Source organism: Anolis sagrei, chromosome 4, assembly GCF_037176765.1.
Source record: "Anolis sagrei isolate rAnoSag1 chromosome 4, rAnoSag1.mat, whole genome shotgun sequence".
NCBI lineage: Eukaryota > Metazoa > Chordata > Lepidosauria > Squamata > Dactyloidae > Anolis > Anolis sagrei.
Genome location: NC_090024.1, coordinates 3,860,497 through 3,882,896, shown reverse-complemented (window position 1 = coordinate 3,882,896; position 22,400 = coordinate 3,860,497). Strand labels below are relative to the sequence as shown.

Sequence of the window (22,400 nt, the reverse complement as noted above, 5' to 3'; positions counted from 1 at the left end):
GCTTGCCATAGATGCAGGTGAAACGTCAGGAGAGAATGCCTCTAGAACATGGCCATATAGCCCAAAAAAAACCTACAACAACCCAGTGATTCTGGCTATGAAAGCCTTCGACAATACTTTGAAAGTAGTTGTTCTACTCCAGAAACTTTGTTTGTTGTGCCACAAACTATGTTGAATTGGCTGTTAGGAATTGTGGTAGTTGAAGCCCAAAACACCTGGAGAGCCCAAGTTTGCCCATGCCTGGTATTGTATCTCTGCATTTCATTGTTTGCCCTTTCCGCTTTGGTGCCCCACATTTCTTGTAGCGCTCAGGTAGCTTCAGCACCTTGGAGAGCTCCCTGGAGCTTTGCTGAATTAGAAGCCTGTGGCTGTCAAAGAGAGAGAGAAATGTGCCCTCCTTGTAATGTATCCATTACAGTTACTACCTGCTTAGCATTCCTTCTATAAAAACAAATAGTGTTAGAACACCAAAGCTTCCAGCAATGGAAAAGAAAATCCACTTTAATTGCCTTGGTTCAATGCTACAAGGTTTGAATGAAAAGTAATGCCTCTACCTTCGTTACTTGAGTTTGGATGGGACTATTTTAATAAATCAAACACAGAAATAATCCTTAGAATGTGCTCTTTAACTACCACTACTCACTTTTCCACGCAATCACCAGACAATTGGATACATTTTTTTCGGACTATATGGCCATGTTCTAGAGGCATTTTCTCCTGATGTTTCGCCTGCATCTATGGCGAGCATCCTCATAGGTAGTGAATTCTGTTGAAACTAGGAAAAAGGGTTTATATTTCTGTGGAATGACCAGGGTGGGACAAAGGATTCTTGTCTGCTGGAGCTAGGGGTGAATGTTTCAACTGGCAGTGCCTGGAGCAATCTTTTGTTGAGAGGTGATTAGATGTCCTAGTTTGTTTCCTCTCTGTTGTTGTGCTGTTGTAATTTTGGAGTTTTTTAAATACTGGTAGCCAGATTTTGTTCATTTTCATGGTTTCCTCCTTTCTGTTGAAATTGTCCACATGCTTGTGGATTTCAATGGCTTCTCTGTGTATTTTGATATGGTGGTTGATGGAGTGGTCCAGCATTTCTGTGTTCTCAAATAATATGCTGTGTCCAGGCTGGTTCATCAGGTGCTCTTCTATGGTTGAAGTACTCTGCAGTGCCTTTCATGTTCCTTGATTCATGTTTGGGAAATGCTTCATTTGGTGGTATCTACATCAAAACTCCAACCATCACCCAAGTCAAAAAGGAAGCACCATTAAAGCCTTGGCAGACTGTGCAAAAAGAACCTGCGAAGCCCACCTCCTCCAAGATGAACTGAACCACCTCAACTGGGCTCTCCAGGCCAATGGAGACTCCACCTCAGACATCAGAAGAGATGCAAGACCACCGAGAAGAAGCCACGAGAGTCAAGACGAAGACCCACCCAGAGGGAAAGTGTTCCTGCCAGACATCAAGGGAACCACTGACCGCAGAGGGAAGCTGATGAGGAAACACAACATACAAACTATCTATAGACCCACCAAGAAAATCCAACAAATGCTACGTTCAGCAAAGGACAAGAGGGATCCTCTCACCTCTGCAGGAGTCTACTGTATGCCATGCAGCTATGGACAAGTCTACAGCATTGCCCAACACACGGATCAAGGAACATGGAAGGCACTGCAGACTACTTCAGCCAGAGAAGTCAGCCATAGCAGAGCACCCGAGGAACCAACCTGGACACAGCAGATTATTTGAGAACACAGAAATGTTGGACCACTCCAACAACTATGTCAGACTATACAGAGAAGCCATTGAAATCCACAAGAAGCATGTGGACAATTTCAACAGAAAGGAGGAAACCATGAAAATGAACAAAATCTGTCTACCAGTATTAAAAAACTCAAGAATTACAACAGCACAACAACAGAGAGGAAACAAACAAGGGCATCTAATCACCTCTCAACAAAAGTTTGCTCCAGGCACTGCCAGGCCATCAAATGCTAATCAAGGTGGTCAGTTAAAACATTCACACCGAGCTCCAACAGACAAGAGTCCTTTTTCCCACCCTGGTCATTCCACAGATATATATACCCATTTCCCTAGTTCCAACAGACCTCACAACCTCTGAGGATGCTTGCCATAGATGCAGGCGAAACGTCAGGAGAAAATGCCTTTAGAACATGGCCATATAGCCCAAAAAAACCTACAACAACCCAGTGATTCAAGTTTCAAGTCTGTGCACTTTCATTTCAGGCGTCAGCATCCTGGGTACCCATCATGCACAGATCTTCCGATAGCCAAGCAAAGCAATAATGTGACCCACATGTTCTTGTGAAATGCTGATTATGCTTGAAATTTCTCTCTGAGGGATATGACGATCATCCTGAATCGATCTGTCGACCTTTTGCTTGTGAAACTTGGTGGTTGCTGTCACAGGACGTCCAACTCTTTGTCATGCAACTCAGATGTTCCCACCTCAACATCTTTAAACTTATTCGCCCAGTGACTCACAGTACTCACATCGACACAATCACCATTAGCAGCTTGCATTCTCTGATGAATCTCCTTTGGGGTGACACCTTCTGCTCTCAATAATTCAATGACTGCATGTTGCTTAAGTCGCATTGACCGACTATCTGCGCAGGGTTCCATACTGCACACTTTAACAACACAACCGTTCAATGCTAAGGCTTCCTGCCAAAAAGGAACTGTAGAGGAGAGTCTACTGAACAAGCCAGTGCCTGCCGCATATGTTGCTTAAGTCCCATTGACCGACCGTTTGAGCAGGGTACCATACTGCACACTTTAACAACACAACCGTTCAATGCTAAGGCTTCCTGCCAAAATGGAACTGTAGAGGAGAGCCTACTAAACAAGCCAGTACCTGCCGCATACGTTGCTTAAGTCCCATTGACCGACCGTTTGAGCAGGGTACCATACTGCACACTTTAACAACACAACCATTCAATGCTAAGGCTTCCTGCCAAAATGGAACTGTAGAGGAGAGTCTACTAAATAAGCCAGTACCTGCCACATATTAATACTGCCATCTGTTGAGGAGTTACAAAGGTGGAGGCATTACTTCTCATTCAACTCTCATATATTATGGAGTCATAAGGTCTGTAGTTTGACAAAGCCTTGAAAAATGCTGATGCCCCACCAAACTACAAATCCCAGGATTACATAGGATTTGGTCAATGACAGTTAAATTATAGATGATGTGATGATGATGGTGATGGTGGTGGCATCCTTGAAGTCTGCTGGGATTTTCTCGGCTGGTGGAGTTGGTGTGTCAGCTCGGGTCCTCCCTCTTTAAAGATTTCAGCAGGGATCCCATCCGGTCCGCTGGCTTTGTTATTCTTTTGTTGGCTGATGGCATTGCTGACTTCTTCCAGACTAGGCAGTGCTGCAAGCTCATCCCTGGTTTGTTGTTGCGGGATTTGTGAGAGGACCTCTTCGGCCACATTGGAGCTGCGGTTCAGGAGGCTATGGTAGTGTTCTTTCCAACGCAGTGCAATTGAGTTTTGGTCCTTCAGGAGTTTGGTTCCATCTGATGAGCGTAGAGGCTGTATGCCATGGTTTCTTGGTCCATAGATGACCCCACTGGACGCGGCAGTCCAGTCAGGGATGAGAGAGGCAGACTATCTTTAGGGCACCTTTTCTAGCCCCCTCCCCATGTGGGGTGAGCAGAGTGGGTCCTCAATAGGGCTGCTCAGTCGCGGATACAGCTGCCGAACTACTCAACTGCCTCAGACCTTGAGGTAGAACGACCTCAAGGTAGATGATGTCCAAAAGAGGAGCTCCTGAAGCAGCTTTGGCTCAGCACTAAGATTACTATGTTATGTGAATCTAATGTGCAAAGTGATTTGCACAAAGTGCAAAGGTGAGTGTTATATTCGAGTAAATACAGTAATTTCTTGGCCTCACTTTCCTTGCAGGGTTAGGAATCAGTATGCCAAGCCATTTCTCTTCTCCTTGTCTTCTCTTCCAGGCGTGCAACAGCGTCTAGACTCCCTCCAGCCGCTCCTCCGGGGCATGAAAACCGACTACGGCAGCCTGCGTGGACAAGTGCGCAACTTTGCCGACTGCTACGAAGCCGCCCTCAATGAGGCTCGGAGGCAGGTGAGAGCCTTGGGCAGGTGAAGGGTGTTGGGTTTCACCTGACAGCTGGGGACTGCGAGTGCAGCGTAGCCATCGCTATATATGAGCATATGGTAGGAAGCGGGAGAGAATCATAGAATCATAGAATCAAAGAGTTGGAAGAGACCTCCTGGGCCATCCAGTCCAACCCCATTCTGCCAAGAAGCAGGAATATTGCATTCAAATCACCCCTGACAGATGGCCATCCAACCTCTGTTTAAAAGCTTCCAAAGAACATGGTGCTCCCTTCTCAAGCAAAAGGGAAGAAAGCTCTAAAGGGTTTTGGGAACAAGGTTGGAGCGACCTCTCCATGCAGCATTAAGGTAATAAAGTACTGAAGACTTTTGGGAAGAAGATGAAAGTGACCTTGCACGTGCATGCATGAAACCAAACACAGTTTGGGTTACATAGATCTAGTAAACAGAGAACAGTCATAGAGTCATAGAATCAAAGGGCTGGAAGAGACCTCCTGGGCCATCCAGTCCAACCCCATTCTGCCAAGAGCAGGAACATTGCATTCAAATCACCCCTGACAGATGGCCATCCAGCCGCTGTTTAAAAGCTTCCAAAGAAGGAGCCTCCACCACACTCCGGGGCAGAGAGTTCCACTGCTGAACGGCTCTCACAGTCAGGAAGTTCTTCCTCGTGTTCAGATGGAATCTCCTCTCTTGTAGTTTGAAGCCATTGTTCCATTGCGTCCTAGTCTCCAGGGAAGCAGAAAACAAGCTTGCTCCCTCCTCCCTGTGGTTTCCTCTCACATATTTATACATGGCTATCATATCTCCTCTCAGCCTTTTCTTCAGGCTAAACATGCCCAGCTCCTTAAGCCGCTCCTCATAGGGCTTGTTCTCCAGACCCTGGATCATTTTAGTCGCCCTCCTCTGGACACATTCCTACTTGTCAATATCGCTCTTGAATTGTGGTGCCCAGAATTGGACACAATATTCCAGGTGTGGTCTGACCAAAGCGGAACAGAGCATGGGGAGCATGACTTCCCTAGACCTAGACACTAGGCTCCTCTTGATGCAGGCCAAAATCCCATTGGCTTTTTTTGCCGCCACATCACATTCCTGGCTCATGTTTAACTTCCTCCCCACGAGGACTCCAAGATCTTTTTCACACGTACTGCTCTTAAGCCAGGCATCCACTATTCTATATCTTTGCATTTCGTTTTTTTCTGCCTAAGTGGAGTCTCTTGCATTTGTCCCTGTTGAACTTCATTTTGTTAGTTTTGGCCCATCTCTCTAATCTGTCAAGATCGTTTTGAATCCTGCTCCTGTCCTCTGGACTATTGGCTATCCCTCCCAATTTGGTGTCATCTGCAAACTTGATGATCCTGCCTTCTAACCCTTCATCTAAGTCAGCAACCACGTCCCACAGTGGTCCCTGTGTCCCTCATTGCTCCAGATACCAGCATGGATGATTCTTCAGTTCCAACAGGGATTATTATAGAGGCTGGGCTAATTATAGAGTGGGTGTTGCACTCCAGACCAGGAAAGCCCTCTGACTTTAAACACCACACAGCTGAGTAAAAATGCAAGCAGTTTATTGAAGATAATTAAAAAGTAGTAGCAGTAAAAAAATACTCCATAAAATAGGTAAATCCAATTATGTAAAAAGATAAGCAGAAACAAATAGTCCAGGAAATTAGTCCATCTGAGTTCATGAAAAACACAGACAGAAACTTCCAAGGTAAAACTCCAAAACTTGAATCATGAAACCAAACAAGGCACTTAACACATGAATCTATCCAAGGCAAGGCTTCCAAGGACCAGGAAAGATGTCTTGACCCAATTCCAACATTGCTTCGTCTGACTATAGATTCTGTACTTGGCACTTTTATCCCCTAAACTACTCTGTGTCCTAAGCAGCCAGGAACGGATTTCATTTTAGCCTTGACTCTGTTATCAGTTTCTCTCTCAGTCTGGTAGAACGCCTGAGATATTGGTTTGTTTGCTTGTGCTGACTGAAAATATGCCTTCTATCTACTGTCTCAAGAATAAACAGAGGCTGGATGGCCATCTGTCTGGAGGGCTTTGATTGTGTATTCCTGCCTGGTAGAAGGGGGCTGGACTGGATGACCTTTGGGGTCCCTTCCAACTTTATGATTCTATATGAGTGGGCATCCTTGGCCTTTTCTCTCTCTTGCTTCCCTTTCATCCAGATGAGTTCGGCCATCAACGAAGTGTCCAACGCCAACCATTCGCTGCGGGAGCGCTACCAGCGAGAGGTGCAGCTGCGCAAGAAATACCAGGACCAGCTCTTGGAGCTGAAAGGTACTCCGCATTGAGGGAATTGTGGAAGGCCGAGGCCTCAACACACAATACAACAATACAAAACCTAGGCAAATTAAAAACAATTAAAGCAATCTAAACAATAACAAACAATGAACAATCCACTAAGACACGATAAAACTGGGCCGGGCCAGAGTAAGGGTACAAGAGTTAAAAGTGCTGATGTGACGGGTGGAAGATGAGGCTTATGAGCAAGTGCAGTGTGTGGTGTGCAGCGGTCTTAGCTTTAATAAAGTGCTTCTGGGACTTGGTATTGGAGGTTTCCTATTCGGGGAAGGCACATCGGAACAGCCAGGTTTTCAAGTTCTTTCTGAAGACTGCCAATGTAGGGGCCCTGTCTGAGATCTTTGGGGAGGGTGTTCCAGAGTCGGGGGGCCACCACGGAAAAGGTCCTGTCCCGTGTCCCCACCAAATGCGCTTGTGACGCAGGTGGGATCACGAGCAGGGCCCCTCCAGATGAATGAAGGGGTTCATAAACGGAGATGCGATCTGTGTGTGTATATATCTATATCTATAGCTGGATGGCTCTTTGTCAGGAGGGCTTTGTTTACGTTTTCTATCATACTATATCTGTGTGTGTGTGAATCATATATATCTCTTATCTATGGCTGGATGGCTCTTTGTCAGGAGGGCTTTGTTTACGTTTTCTTGCCCTGGTGAAGGGAGTTGGACTGGATGGCCTTAAGTATTTTCTGTTGCGCATGGGGGTTCTGTGTGGGACGTTTGGCCCAATTCTGTCGTTGGTGGGGTTCAGAACGCTCTTTGATTGCAGGTGAACTGTAAATCCCAGTGACTACAACTCCTAAATGTCAAGGTCTATTTCCCCCAAACTCCATCTGTGTTCATATTTGGGCATATGGAATATTCATGCCAAGTTTGGTCCAGATCCATCATTGTTTGAGTCCACAGTGCTCTCTGGATGTAGGTGAACTACAACTCCCAAATTCAAGGTCAATGCCCACCAAACCCTTCCTAGTGTTTTCTGTTGATCATGGGACTCCTGTGTGCCATGTTTGGTTCAATTCCATCACTGGTGGGGTTCAGAATGCTCTTTGATTGTAGGTGAACTATAAATCCCAGCAACTACAATGCCCAAATGTCAAGATTCTATTTTACCCTAACTCCACCAGTGTTTACATTTGGGCATATCGAGTATTCATGTAGAGTTTGGTCCAGATCCATCATTGTTTGAGTCCACAGTGCTGTCTGGATGTAGGTGAACTACAACTCCCAAACTCAAGGTTAATGCCCACCAAACCCTTCTACTGTTTTCTGTTGGTCATGGGACTCCTGTGTGCCACGTTTGGTTCAATTCCATCATTGGTGGAGCTCAGAATGCTCTTTGATTGTAGGTTTACTATAAATCCAAGCTACTACAACTCCCAAAGGACAAAATCATATTTTTTTTAGTGATGGTCACGCCTTGGGGTAGTAGGTGTCGTGTGGCCAAATTGGCAGCGGTTTTTGAGTTATGTTAATCCCACAAACGAACATTACATTTTTATTTATATAGATGTGCTATAGCAGGAAGTCCCCCTCTTCCTGCAAAAGCAAAGTTCATGCAATTTAATAAACTTTCACCATGCAATTAATAATAATAATAATAATAATAATAATAATAATAATAATAATAAATAAATAATTAGGAAATGGCCTTGATAACCCAGGAGCACAAATCGTGTGACGTATTGCACTTCCATTGCATTCAGTCAGGGCAGTTAAAGCATTATTAATATTGTCTGGATGCCACTTAATTCTTCCCTGCCCTTTGCAGGAAACATCCGTGTTTTGTGCCGCCTGAAGCCGCTGACCAAAGGCGAGGAGCAGGAGGGCGAAGGAGGGGCCAAAGTGGAGGCTGACCCCCTGGACGAGTCCTGCGTGACGGCCTGCTACAAGGGCAAGGAGCACAGCTTCCGGCTGGACAAGGTCTTCTTGCCACAGGCAACCCAGGAGGAGGTGAGAAGAAGCTCATTCCCTTCTCTAGTTTTGGGCACATGCAGCGTAGAATCATAGAAGCCTACAGACCTCCAGGGCCATCAGGTCCAGCCTCATTCTGCCATGAAGGAAGATACGCCCAAACAGATGTCCATCCAGAAAGATAGAACTGGAAGAGACCTCCAAAGGTCATCTAGTCTGGCCTCATTCTGCCACAAAGAGACAACCAAAAGTCCTTCTAACAGATGGCCATCCAGACTCTGCTTAGAAACATAGACACTGGAAGAGACCCTCAAAGGTCATCCAGTCCAGCCTCGTTCTTCCACAAACACACACTAAATCTATCCCAACAGATGGTTGCTGTGGCCCACATGGGGGTTCTGTGTGGGAGGTTTGGCCCAATTCTATCATTGGTGGGGTTCAGAATACTCTGTAATTGTAGGTGGACTATAAATCCCAGCAACTATAACTCCCAAATGTCAAGATTCTATTTTCCCCAAACTCCACCAGTGTTGACATTTGGGCATATAGAGTCTTTGTGTAGAGTTTGGTCCAGATCCATCATTGTTTGAGTCCACAGTGCTCTCTGGATGCAGGTGAACTACAACTCCAAAACCAAAGGACACTGCCCACCAAACCCTTCCAGTATTTTATGTTGGTCATGGGAGAACTGTGTGCCAAGTTTGGTTCAATTCCATCGCTGGTGGGGTTCAGAATGCTCTTTGATTGTAGGTGAACTACAAATCTCAGCAACTACAACTCCCAAATGACAAAATCAATTTTTTTGAGTGAAGGACATACATTGGGTTGTTAGGTGTCTTGCGTCCAAATTTGGTGTCAATTTGTCCAGTGGTTTTTGAGTTATGTTAGCCCCACAAACAAACATTAGATTTTTATTTATATAGACTAGCCGTCCCCTGCCACGCATTGCTCTGGCCCAGTCTTGTGTATGTGTTTTGTGTGTGTGTATATGTGTATTTGTATGGTTATGTGTTTGTAGCGGGGTTTTTTTTTTTTGCTTTTTAAGTCTCTTCCGCTGTGTTTTTCAGTGTTTTTATGAGTGACTGTGGCCAAACCTTCCCTCCCTCTTTCTTTCCTTTCTTTCTCTCCTTCCTTCCCTCCCTCTTTCCTTCCTTCCCTCTTTTTCTTTTCCTTCCTCTTTCCCTCTTTCCCTCTTTCCCTCTTTCTTTCTTTCTTTCTTTCTTTCTTTCTTTCTTCTCTATCTGTTTCTTTCCTCCCTTCCTTTGCTCTTTGGTTCCATCCATCCTTCCTTCCTTCCTTCCTTCCCTTCCTCCCTCCCTCCCTCTTTCTCTCTTTTGTTCCTTCTCTCCTTCCTTCCCTCCCTCTTTCCTTCCTTCCCTCTTTTTCTTTTCCTTCCTCTTTCCCCCTTCCTTCCTTCCTTCCTTCCTTCCTTCCTTCCTTCCTTCCTTCCTTCCTTCCTTCCTTCCTTCCTTTCCTTCTTCTCTACCTGCTTCTTTCCTCCCTTCCTTTGCTCTTTGGTTCCATCCTTCCTTCTCTCTTTCCTTCCTTCCTTCCCTCCCTCGTTCTCTCTTTTGTTCCTTCTCTCCTTCCTTCCCTCCCTTTTTCCTTCCTTCCCTTTGTTTCTTTTCCTTCCTCTTTCCCTCTTTCCCTCTTTCTTTCCTCCCTTCCTTTGCTCTTTGGTTCCATCCTTCCTTTCTTCTTTCTTTCCTTCTTTCCTTCCCTCCCTCTTTCTCTCTTTTGTTCCTTCTCTCCTTCCTTCCCTCTCTCTTTCCTTCCTTCTTTCACTTTTTATTTCCTTCTCTCCTTCCTTCACTACCTTTCTTTCCTTCTCTCATTCCCTCCTTCTTTCCCTCTTTCTATCCCTCCTTCTCTCCTTCCTTTCTTCCCCCTTTCTGTGTATATGTGTTTTGTGTGTGTGTATATATATTTGTGTATGTGTGTTTGTGTACATATGTGGTTTTGTGTATGTGTTGTAATGGTTTGTGTTTTTTTTTTGCTTTTCAAGTCTCTTCTGCTGTGTTTCTTAGTGTTTTAATGAGTGATGGTCACTCATTGGCCTGAGAGGTGTGTTGTGTCCAAATTTGGTGTCCATTCGTCCAGTGGTTTTTGAGTTCTGCTAATCCCACAAACAAATATTACATTTTTATTTATATAGATGTTGTGAGCTGTAGCCAATTTCTTCCTTGAGAGTCAATGAGGAAGTGTGTAGGATCACCTTGTGTGATTCCATTGTGGGGTTTTGCACAACACAGGGCGTTCCATGCTTTTGGGCTGCATGCTCCTGTGCGCCAAAGGGCCAGGAGGTGACCCTCCACCTGGACATTGGTTGGAGTAGAACGCAAACCTAGAACCCAGCTGCTTTGTGTGACCCGTTATGATGTACTAGGTGGCTGCAGGGAAGGGGACCCCACAAAGATGACCGGAATGGCTGTGTCCGCAGGTAACAACACACTTATTGGGCACCTGCCTCCCTCCCCTCACTGGTTTGCACACACCTGCACTGCACCTTCTCGCACCTACCTCACTGCAGTCCTTGCCAAAAGCCTTTTGGGTGGGTGCATGCTACATGCTGGACCCTCACCTCGCGAGAAACAAAAAGGTTTGGATTATAATTTGTTCAAGTTTGGACTAAAACCAGGAGCGGCTGAACTGGGATTCAAAACCTGGTCAAATCATGCTAGCCTTTATTAGTTGATTGACCCCATGCTAGCATTGATGTATTGACCCTATGCTAGCATTTATTGATCAATTGACACCATGGTAATAGTTATTGATTGATGGGTACCATGCTAGTATTTCTTGTTTGATCCTATGTTAGCATTTATTAGTTGACTGACACCATGGTAATAGTTATTGATTGATGGGTGCCATGCTAGAATTGATCCCCCATATTAGCATTTATTATTTGATTGACACCATGGTAATAGTTATTGATTGATGGGCGCCATGCTAGAATTGATCCCCCATATTAGCATTTATTATTTGATTGACACCATGGTAATAGTTATTGATTGATGGGTGCCATGCTAGAATTGATCCCCCATATTAGCATTTATTAGTTGATTGACAGCATGGTAATAGTTATTGATTGATGGGTGCCATGCTAGAATTGATCCCGCATATTAGCATTTATTATTTGATTGACACCATGGTAATAGTTATTGATTGATGAATACCATGCTAGTATTTCTTGATTGATCCTATGTTAGCATTTATTAGTTGATTGACAGCATGGTAATAGTTATTGATTGATGGGTGCCATGCTAGAATTGATCCCCCATATTAGCATTTATTATTTGATTGACACCATGGTAATAGTTATTGATCGATGGGTACCATGCGAGTATTTATTGACTGATCCCCCATATTAGCATTTATTATTTGATTGACACCATGGTAATAGTAATTGATCGATGGGCACCATGCTAGTACTTATTGATTGATCCCTTGTTAGCATTTATTAGTTGATTGACAGCATGCTAGTGTTTCAGGATCATTGGACATTGTGTTTGTATGTACTGATTGATTGAGTCTATACTAGTGTCTGTTTATTGATTGCTACTTTGCTATTGTTTATTGATTGATTAACCCCATGTTAGCATTGATTGATTGTTCCAAAATAGCATTTTTAGTTGACACCCTGCCAGCATCTATTGATTGATTGAAACCATGCTAGTGTTTATTAACTGATTGACACCTAGCTAGCATGTATTGATTCATTGAAACCATGCTAGTGTTTATTGAGGCTATGATATATTAGTTAATTGATACTAACATTTATTGGTTGATTGACCCACACGATAGAGTTTAATGATTGATTGGGATTGGGCAAGCATTTCTTGGATTAACCGATACTAAGATACCTTTTATTCATTAATCGAAACCATCATAGTGTTATTGATCAATTGACTGACCTCAGGCTAACATTTATTGATTGATTGACCCCATGCTAGCATTTCTTGATTGACACAATGCTAGCTTTTAGGCATTAATTGGCACCTTGCTAATGTTTATTGATTTATTGGCATCATGCTAGCATTGATTGATTGATTACCTTTTTATTGATCATTACCATCTTGCTAACCGTTGTTGATTGACTGAAACCATGCTTGTATTTATTGATTGATTGAATGATCAGGCTAAGATTTATTAGTTAATTGACACAATACTAGGATTTATTGATTGATTGCCCCCCATATTGGTGTTTATTGGTTGATTAACATTTATTGGTTAACATAATTCATTAATTGAAACTACCCTGATATTATTGATTGATCAATGACTGGCCCCAAGCTAACATTTATTGATGGATTGATACCATACTAGCTTTTAGGCATTGATTGAGACCTTACTAATGTTTATTGATATATTGGCATTATGCTAGCATTGATTGATTACCATGTTATTTGACTGATTGCCACCTTGTTGACCTTTATTGATTGATAGCCACTATTACTAGCATCTATTGATGGATTGACACCATGATAAGTGTTTATTAATTGATTGATTCCATGATAGTGCATATTGATTGAGTCACACCATGCTAGTATTCACTGTTATTGTCACTGTGATCGCATTTATTGATCTTTGTGTCTCTTTCAGATCCCAATGCACCCTTCTTTGCATTTGCCCCAGCCTTGTTGCAAGCGTGGTGGGGTTTTTGGGGAGGAAAATTGCCTTCCGCCTTTAACTCTTCCCTCTGCCCCAAATGCAGGTCTTCCTGGAGATTGAGCCCTTGATCATGTCCTGCCTCAATGGCTACAATGTTTGCATCTTCGCCTATGGCCAGACCGGCTCAGGAAAGACCTACACCATGGAGGTATCGTTATTATGATTGTGAATCTGAATTATTCTGCAAACCAGACCCGCAAAACCTCTGAGATGATCCTGTTTCGTGAAAGATTGCCTTGAAACATGTCAAACTAAGAAGGGATGCCTATGTGCCACATTATGTAACGAAGTGCATTGCATCCCAGGCTGCATCTACACTGCAGAATTAATGCAGTTTGACACTACTTTTCAAATGTTGTAGCAGTGTTACAGAATCCTGGGTGTTGGCACTAATGCTATTTAGAAGAAATGCTCAAAGTACTTGTGAAACAACAACTCCTAGGATCCCACATCATTGATCCATGGTCATAAAAGGGGGGTTGTGATCTTTTGGGTTCTGGAGCTTTTGCATTTCCCCCTCTTTCTTCTTCTTGCAGGGCATCCCAGAGAACCCCGGGATCAACCAGCGTGCCTTGCAGGCTCTCTACCGGGAGATGGAAGCCAAGGGAGAGGCCTGGAAGTACAGCGTCAGACTCTGCATGGTGGAGATCTACAACGAAGGGATCCGGTGAGCCAGCCCAAGGGCCTCTCTCTCTCTCTCCAGGGGAGAGAAACAGGGAAGGAAGGAAGTCAAGATGAAGGAGGAAGGGAGGGAGGGAGAAAAAGAAAGAGATGGAGGGAAGAAAGGAGGAAGAAAGAAAAGGGAGGAAGGAAGGAGGGAAGGAAGGAAGGAGGGAAGGAAGGAAGGAAGAAAGAAAAAGAAAGGAGAGAGGGAGGGAAAGAAGGAAGAAAAGAGAGGGAAGGAAGGAGGGAGTGCAGGAAGAGAGGAAAGAAGGAAAGAAGGAAGGAGGGGGAATTAGGGTAAGAAGGAAGGAGGGAAGGAACAAAGAAGGAAAAGAAAGAAAGAAGGAGGGAAGAAGGGAAGGGATGAAGGAAGGGAGGAAGGAAGGAAAGAAGAACAAATGGAGGAAGAAGGGAAAGAAGGGAGGGAGAAATAGAAAGGAGTGAGGGGGGAAGAAGAAAGGGATGGAGGAAAAGAAAAAAGAAAAAGAGAGGGAGGGAGAGAAGAAAGGAGGGAGAAAGGAAGAAAGAAAAAGAAAGGAGAGAGGGAGGGAAAGAGAGGGAAGGAAGGAGAGAAGAAAGGAAGGGAGGAAAGAAGAAAGGAAGAAGGGGGAAAGTAGGGAAAGAAGGAAGGAGGGAAGGAACAGAGAAGGGAAAGAAAGAAAGAAAGAAAGAAAGAAAGAAAGAAAGAAAGAAGAAGGGAGGGAAGAAGGGAGGGAGGGAGGGAGGGAGGGAGGGAAGGAAGGAAGGAAGGAAGGAAGGAAGGAAGGAAGGAAGGAAGGAAGGAGGGGGAAATAGGGAAAGAACAAAGGAGGGAAAGAAAGAAGGAGGGAGGGAGGGAAGGAAGGAGGAAAGGGAGGGGAGGGAGGAAGGATGGAAGGAAGGATGGATGGATGGATTGGAGAGTCCAGGGGACACTATAGCAACCCCAAGCCCATCTGCACTGCATAGGTGCATCCAAATAGTACAGTTTGAGTGTCTCTTACCTGAAATGCTTGGAACCAATACTATTTCACAATTTGGATCACACACACACACATATATAATGAGATACCTTGGAGATAGATGGGCCCCATTTCTACATGTGCAATAATAGCTGCAACATGACATCCTCCTTTTCAGAATCATTGGCCATTATTATTTGTTACCTGCCTCCCTTCAAGGCTCAAAGTTAAGACATAGGAGCAGGCTTGTTTTCTGCTGCCCTGGAGACTGGGACTCAACCGAGCCATCTGTTCAAATGACAGGAAAGGAGATTCCACCTGAACATGAGCAAGAACTTCCTGACTGTAAGAAGAGCTGTTCAGCAGTGGAACTCTCTGCTCTGGAGTCAGGTGGAAGCTCCTTCCTTGGAAACTCTTAAGCAGAAGCTGGAGGTCCATCTGTCAGTGGTGCTTTGATTGAGTTTTTCCTGCATGGCAGAGGGTTGGACTGGAAGACCCATGTGGTCTCTTCCAACTCTATGATTCTATGTTTCTCCAAAGTTGTAACCCAGTACTCAAACCAGAATAACCTACCAGCTCTGTCTCCCCTCCTGGAAGGTTTTTTCCCCCAAGTAGGAGTGTATTGGGATCTGTTTTCCCCCTCCTTCTCTCCAGGGATCTCCTGACCAAGGATTCTCCGGAGAAACTGGATGTCAAACTGAACCCGGACGGGAGTGGCCAGGTGCATGTTCCGGGACTGACCAGCTTGGAAGTGAAGAGCCTCCGGGAGATCAAGAAGGTAATCAGACCGGACATCTCTCACCTTGAGGATGTTCCTAAAGCCTGGGCACGAATTTAGGGACATGTGGAGCTGGCTTATACTGAATCAGGACTTTTGGGATCCAAAGGTTGTGCGTTCCTTCATTGCAAGGAGTGGGACTAGATGACCTTTGAGGTCCCTTGTTCTGTGATGACACATATAAAAGATGGAGGATTTATTTGAAAATGAAATCTCCAAAAGCAGAACACCCTGGTCATTCCACAGATATATAAACCCACTTTCCTAGTCCCAACAGACCTCACTACCTCTGAGGATGCTTGCCATAGATGCAGGCGAAACGTCAGGAGAGAATGCCTCTAGACCATGGCCATATAGCCCAAAAAAACCTACAACAACCCAGAACACTACTTAGATTGAATGTGGCTTCTGTGTGTAAAAGCCCAAAACAAAAAGCTGTAGAGAAAGCTAGAACTTTCTCCTTGCTGAATAACCTTTTGAAAGAACTCTCTGGCCACCACCAACTTAGAAGCGCTGATAAGCCCTTGGCTTACTGGAAGTATTCTTAGGCAAGAGTGGGTTGGATTTAGCCCTCAGGTTTGTGTTTCTGAGGTAACACTAAAGATAGTTATTTAAAATCTACTCTGCCACCATTAGTCTCCTGTTTGCTGCAGGAACCTGCTCTTAAAACTTCACCCACAGAGGCACACTTGAGGCAGATGTTGTGAATAACAAAACAATGATGTTTATTTAAAAGAACTGGGCGGAGCCTCACTTCCAGTTCTCTGCCCACTCTCACTCAGCCAACAGTCCTCCCTCATTTCCCTCCAAAGTTGCTCTTTCTAAACATGCCCCCTTCAGGAAATGAGTAATTAATTTGGATTTTGGCAGCCTTTCCAAAATGGCTGCCAAACTTCCTGGGCCTACAATGAAGCCCTTTCTCTTCTTTTCTGTTTTTGCAGATCCTTTCGCTGGGCAAGCGCAACCGGGCCACCTCTTGCACCCACATGAACGAGCGCAGCTCTCGTTCGCATGCCCTGCTCACCGTCACCATCGTGGGCACCGAGGTGGCGAGTGGCACCAAGCTCACAGGTATACATTGGATTTTGTAGGATTTCCTTAAGGAAGGACTACTCAGAGGTGGTTTGCCCAGTTCCATCCTCTGAAATAATGTCTGCTGTGCCTAGTGTTCCTTGGCAGTCTCCCATCCAAATGCCAACCAGGGCTGACCCTGCTTAGCTTCCAAGATCAATGATATGTGTATGTGCCTTCAAGTTGTCTGTAGATTTATGGAAACCCCATTCACTTCTTAGGGTTTTCTTTGGCCAAGAAACCTCAGAAGTAGGATTTTGCCAGTTCTTTCCTCTGGAATAGAGTTCCTGGGATTCATTTGTGGCCTCCCATCCAAGTGCTAATTACAGCTGACCCTGCTTAGCCTCAGTGCAATCAAGTTCACTGTTGACTTACGGTGTCCCTACAGTGTTCAAGGGTTTTCTTAGGCCAGGAATACTCAGAAGTAAGATTTGGCCAGTTCCTTCCGCTGAGATATTACCATTGCCCTCTGGGATTCCTTTATGGTTTCCCATCCAAAGTGCCAACCAAAGCTGATCCTATTTACTAGCTTCCGAGATCAATGTATATGAATGTGCCTATGAGTTGCATGTTTACTTATGGGGACTCTGTGGATTTCAGAAGGTTTTCTTAAGGCAGGAATATTCACAGCCAGCGTTGCTCTGATCTTTCCTCTGAAATTGAGAACTTGGTGGTCTCTCATCCAAATACAAACCAGAGCTGACCCTGCTTAGCTTCAGCAGATTTAAGTGTGTCTTCAAGTTGCCTGTTGACTTATGGCAAGGCTACCATAGTTGAGGGTTTTCTTAGGCCAGGAATACTCAGAAGTAGAGTTTAGCCAATTCCTTCCCCTGAAATCTTACTTTGGGATTCCTTTGTGGTTTCCCATCCAAAGTGGCAACCAAAGCTAACCCTGTTTAGCTTCCAAGATCAATGTATGCATAAGTGTCTACAAGACCCTATGAATTTTAGAGGGTTTTCTTAAGCCAGGAATATTAAGAGCCAGCTTTGCTCAGATCCTTCTTCTGAAATACAAAGCTTGGTGGTCTCCCATCCAAGTGCCAACCAGGACTGAGTAAGGTGTGATAGTCGTGACTATATCATCAGTTGTGATGATGATTGTGCTGTGGACAGACATATATGGCACCCAAAATTTACCATTTCAATTGTATGTCAAACTGAAATATTAAAGATAAATTTCGACACTCTGCGCATCAAAGTGTTGCACTCCAGGCCAGGAAAGCCTTCTGACTTCAAACACCACACAGCTGAGTAAAATGCAAGCAATTTATTGAAGATAATTAAAAGCAGTAGCAGCAAAAAGCAATCCACAGTAAAAGGTAAATTCAAATAGGCGGAAAAGGTAGATAGGAACAGATAATCCAGGAAAATAGTCCATGAAAACAAATACTGGAACTTCCAAGGCACAAACCCCAAAGTACTTGAGCATATAACTAATAAACCACTTCACCATGAAATAACAAGGCACTTGATTCAGGAATCTATTGAAGGCAAGGCATCCAGGAACCTGAGACGAGATCTTGACCTAATTCCAACATTGCTTCGACTGGCTACAGATTCTGTACTTGACACTTTTATCCCTCTAAATGGTCCCAAGTGGCCAAGAATGGATTTCTTCTCAGTCTTGAATCTCCTATCAGTCTCTGCTGCAATCTGGCAGAGCACCTGAGAGCCTGGTTTGTTTTTGTTTGCTGATTGAAAACACTTTTCCTGTTCACTGGCTCATTTTTTATAGAATCATAGAATCATAGAGTTGGAAGAGACCTCCTGGGCCATCCAGTCCAACCCCATTCTGCCAAGAAGCAGGAATGTTGCATTCAAATCACCCCTGACAGATGGCCATCTAGCCTCTGTTTAAAAGCTTCCAAAGAAGGAGCCTCTACCACACTTTGGGGCAGAGAGTTCCACTGCTGAACGGCTCTCACAGTCAGGAAGTTCTTCCTTATGTTCAGGTGGAATCTCCTTTCTGCATTAATTTCTGCAACTGGACCAGGCACTGAGCCTTTCCAAGGCTCAAGGCCTTGGAGATCCTCTGATAGCAATCCAGGCCCAGGGAACAGACCATCATCCCCAAATAATAATAATAATAATAATGATGTTAATACTTTATTTGTACCCCGCTACCATCTCCCCAAGGGACTCATAGAATCAAAGAGTTGGAAGAGACCTCATGTGCCATCCAGTCCAACCCCCTGCCAAGAAGCAGGAATATTGCATTCAAATCACCCCTGACAGATGGCCATCCAGACTCGGTGCGGCTTACATAAGGCCAAGCCCACAGCACATCAATAAACAAAAGCAATAACAAATAATCAATACAAAACTGTTAAGATAAAACTCAAAAACAAAAAACACATACAATAAGGAATAAAACAATAACAATAACATACAGCATTTTAAAACCTATGGCCAGGCCAAATGTAATAATTAAAATTTTAAATGCTGGGCATGAACACGGTAGGGTAAACTAGGATAGGGTTTTTAAAAAAAGATGAGGGCACGCAGACAATCCTAAATCAATATTAGAGTGCATTTGAGGACATATTGCTAAGAGTTTTCCTTATTCTGGGAAAGCACACTGGAAAAACCACATTTTCAGGCCCCTCCTAAAGACTGCCAGCGCTGGGGCATGTCTGATGTCTTTAGGGAGTGAATTCCAGAGTCGAGGGGCCACCACCGAGAAGGCCCTGTCCCTCGTCCCCACCAATCGTGCCTGCGAAGGAGGTGGGAGTGTGAGCAGGGCCTCTCCAGATGATTGAAGAGATCGTGTGGGTTCGTATACGGAAATGTGGTCACGCAGGTAGGCAGGTCCCAAACCATTCAGGGCTTTGTAGGTAAGAACGTGCACCTTGAATTGGGACTGGTAAATGAATGGGAGCCAGTGGAGCTCCTTAAACAGGAGGGTTGACCGCTCCCTGTAAGAAGCAAACCCTCCAGTCACTTTGAACATGAACCACATTGTCCCTCTCTACATCTAGAGCAGCCTCATTGTCATTCTCTGCATCTAGAGCAACCTCATCATCAGACACATGAACCTAATTGTCACTCCCATCATCCAGAGTACCCTGATCATTAGACATAATCACAGGCTGAATTCTAACATAAAGGGATGGTTGCAGAGCCAATCTGGTTGTTTTGACTCTTATTGGCCCCTGGCATTTACCTGAATGTGTGGAAGGATGAAAGAGGGACACGGAAGCAGGTAGGTTCTGCCCACAAAAATGTCCTCATCTATCTAGCAACGTCAATGACCCTTGGAGGTCCTTTCAAGCTCTGTGATTCTATGGCTTCATCACTTGGTGATCCTCCCATTTCTTGCCCTCCGCAGGGAAGCTGAACCTGGTGGACCTGGCTGGTTCGGAGCGGGTTTGGAAGTCCGGGGCGCAAGGCGAGCGTCTGAAGGAGGCCCAGAACATCAACCGGTCCCTGCTGGCCTTGGGAGAGGTCATCCAGGCCCTTCGCGCCAAGCAGGCCCACGTCCCCTTCCGCAACTCCAAGCTCACCTACCTGCTGCAGGACTCCCTGGGGAAGGGCAGCAAGACCATCATGATGGTGCAGGTGAGGAATGTGTCACCGGTGTTTATGCAGGGCTCCATAGAGTCCTAGAGTCCAAAGGCCATCTAGTCCAATCCCTTTCTGATAGAGGAAGACACATTTCAACTCCTCCTGACTGACAGCTATGTAGGCTGTGTTTTGAAACCTCCAGAGAAGGAGACTCCACCAGACTCCAGGGAAGCTGTGTATTTTGCAGCGTTTAGTGCCAGGAAAACAATCAGTCCCTCACTGCAAGAAACTTAAAAGTCTTTCTGTGCTCCCCAGTTGCAGTCCCCTTGGAAGACAAAATAACACCTTGGTGATGTTCTTCTTCCTCCTCCTCTTCCTCAGATCTCTCCCTTGGAGAAGAACGTGGGGGAGTCCGTCTGCTCCCTCAAGTTCGCCCAACGCGTCTGCAAAGTGGAGCTGGGCCCGGCCTCCCGACGTGTGGACTCCTCTTCCTCTACGCAACACAATGGCTGAGCTCCTCCTCAAGGGAGACCCTGCCTTTGCATCGCCAGGAATGGGTTGGGAGCAAGAGTGGAATTGTATTTTGCTCGGGCTTTCCTCATTCTTCTCCTCTCCAAACAGGCTGGTCCTCAAGACATCCTCTCTACCCTTTCTGGAAGAAGATCACCATGCATTTGCCTTCTTCGTGCCCTCCTTCTGGTGATGAAAACCTATAGATCAACTCCAATTGACTATGCACTTTTTGCAAAGGGAGAGGACACCTTTGGGTTGTGAAAAGAGGGTGCAGTACTCCCATTTAGGTCCAAAACAGCCAGGTGAGGAAGGGCTGCTTGGCTGAACCTCTTCCTCACCTGTCAGGCGAGATGTATCACCCATACGTCTGAATGTATCTGTCCTTCCCCATTCAGGCCCCCATCTATATACTTGGAATTGCAGAAGAGCCTTTGATCAGCAAACCCTTGCATGTCCTAATTTGATTCTCCGCCATCCCGCTTTTCCAGCTGCTTTTGCAGTGCTTTGTCCTTCTGCCATTTCCCCCCTCATTTCACTTCAGTTGCAGCAAACTGAGTTCAAATTGTAAGAGTCACTCAATTATGAGGGTTGGATGAAAAGTAATGCCTCCACCTTCGTAACTCCTCAACAGATGGCAGTATTGGTATGCAGCAGCTACTGGCTTGTTCAGTAGACTCTCCCCTACAGTTCTATTTTGCCGGGAAGCCTTAGTATTGAACAGTTGTGTTGTTAAAGTGCGAAGTATGGAACCCTGCGCAGACAGTTGGTCAATGTGACTTAAGCAACATGCAGTCATTCAATTCTTGACAGTAGAAGGTGTTACCCCAAAGGAGATTCATCAGGGAATGCAAGCTGTTCATGGTGATTGTTTTGATGTATGTACTGTGCGTCATTGGGCAAGTAAGTTTAAAGATGTTGAGGTGGGAACATCTGACTTGCGTGACAAACAAAGAGTTGGACGTCCTGTGACAGCAACCACTGAGTTTCACAAGCCAAAGGTTGACAGATCGATTCAGGATAATATCGTATCACTCAGAGAGAAATGTCAAGCATAATCGGCATTTCACAAGAACGTGTGGGTCACATTCGGAAGATCTGTGCACAATAGGCACCCAGGATGCTGACGCCTGAAATGAAAGCGCACAGACTTGAAACTTCAGAGACTGGATCTCAGCACCGTACGACATCCTCCATACAGTCCAGATTTAGCACCGCCTGACTTCCATCTGTTCCCGATAATGAAAGAAGATCTGCAGGGACATCTTTCTGCTTCTGATGAAGATGTTGAGAGAACTGTGAGATGCCGGTTGCGGAAACAGTGTTGACTTCTTCCGTGACGGCTTCAGAAAACTTGTTCGTCGTTTGCAGAAATGTATCCAATTGTCTGGTGATTATGTGGAAAAGTGAATAGTGGTAATTGAAGAGCACATTCTAAGGATTATTTCTGTGTTTGATTTATTAAAATATTCCCATCCAAACCCAACTAATGAAGGTGGAGGCATTACATTTCATTCAACCCTCGTAACTTCTCTTTCCTCTCGAAACAGTGCATTTACCACAGAGCGTCCACTTGTGTGTGTGCACATTCTCCTTCTCCAGTCCATTCTTGGATACACCATTAATAGCACCAACGGAAGCAAGAAGGATCTCTCTCCAAAGATCTCCGACGAATCCTTGGCATCTTTGGCCTGCCCCTTTGTGTCCCCCAAATGGAAGTCCTCCTTCTTTCTCTCTCCATTCACCCTACTTCCTGGTTCCTTCCCACCTTTGCGCCCACATCCCCAGGAAACGTTGCTGCTCCTGGCCTCCTTCTGGGGCCATGGCTATGCAATCCGGGCTTTTGCTATTATTCAGATACTGGGCACCTCCACCTCAACCTAATGAAAGACTCCCATTGCCCCTCGATTTCCTGGCCTTCAAGC

The 22,400-nt window shown here is 45.0% G+C and overlaps 1 protein-coding gene across 1 annotated transcript in view; it reads left to right on the top strand.

Moving 5' to 3' along the window:
* The window catches only part of KIFC2 (kinesin family member C2), a 64,504-nt gene extending 43,966 nt beyond the window's left edge, over positions 1–20,538 (top strand). Inside the window, exons 11-19 of the mRNA XM_067467223.1 lie at positions 3,978–4,108; positions 6,291–6,402; positions 8,195–8,376; positions 13,052–13,156; positions 13,545–13,675; positions 15,267–15,390; positions 16,332–16,461; positions 19,790–20,019; positions 20,347–20,538. Of these exons, the coding sequence (XP_067323324.1) occupies positions 3,978–4,108; positions 6,291–6,402; positions 8,195–8,376; positions 13,052–13,156; positions 13,545–13,675; positions 15,267–15,390; positions 16,332–16,461; positions 19,790–20,019; positions 20,347–20,478 (1,277 nt within the window). The 3' untranslated portion in view covers positions 20,479–20,538. The remainder of the gene's footprint in view (positions 1–3,977; positions 4,109–6,290; positions 6,403–8,194; positions 8,377–13,051; positions 13,157–13,544; positions 13,676–15,266; positions 15,391–16,331; positions 16,462–19,789; positions 20,020–20,346) is intronic.
* The last annotated feature ends 1,862 nt before the right edge of the window (positions 20,539–22,400 follow it).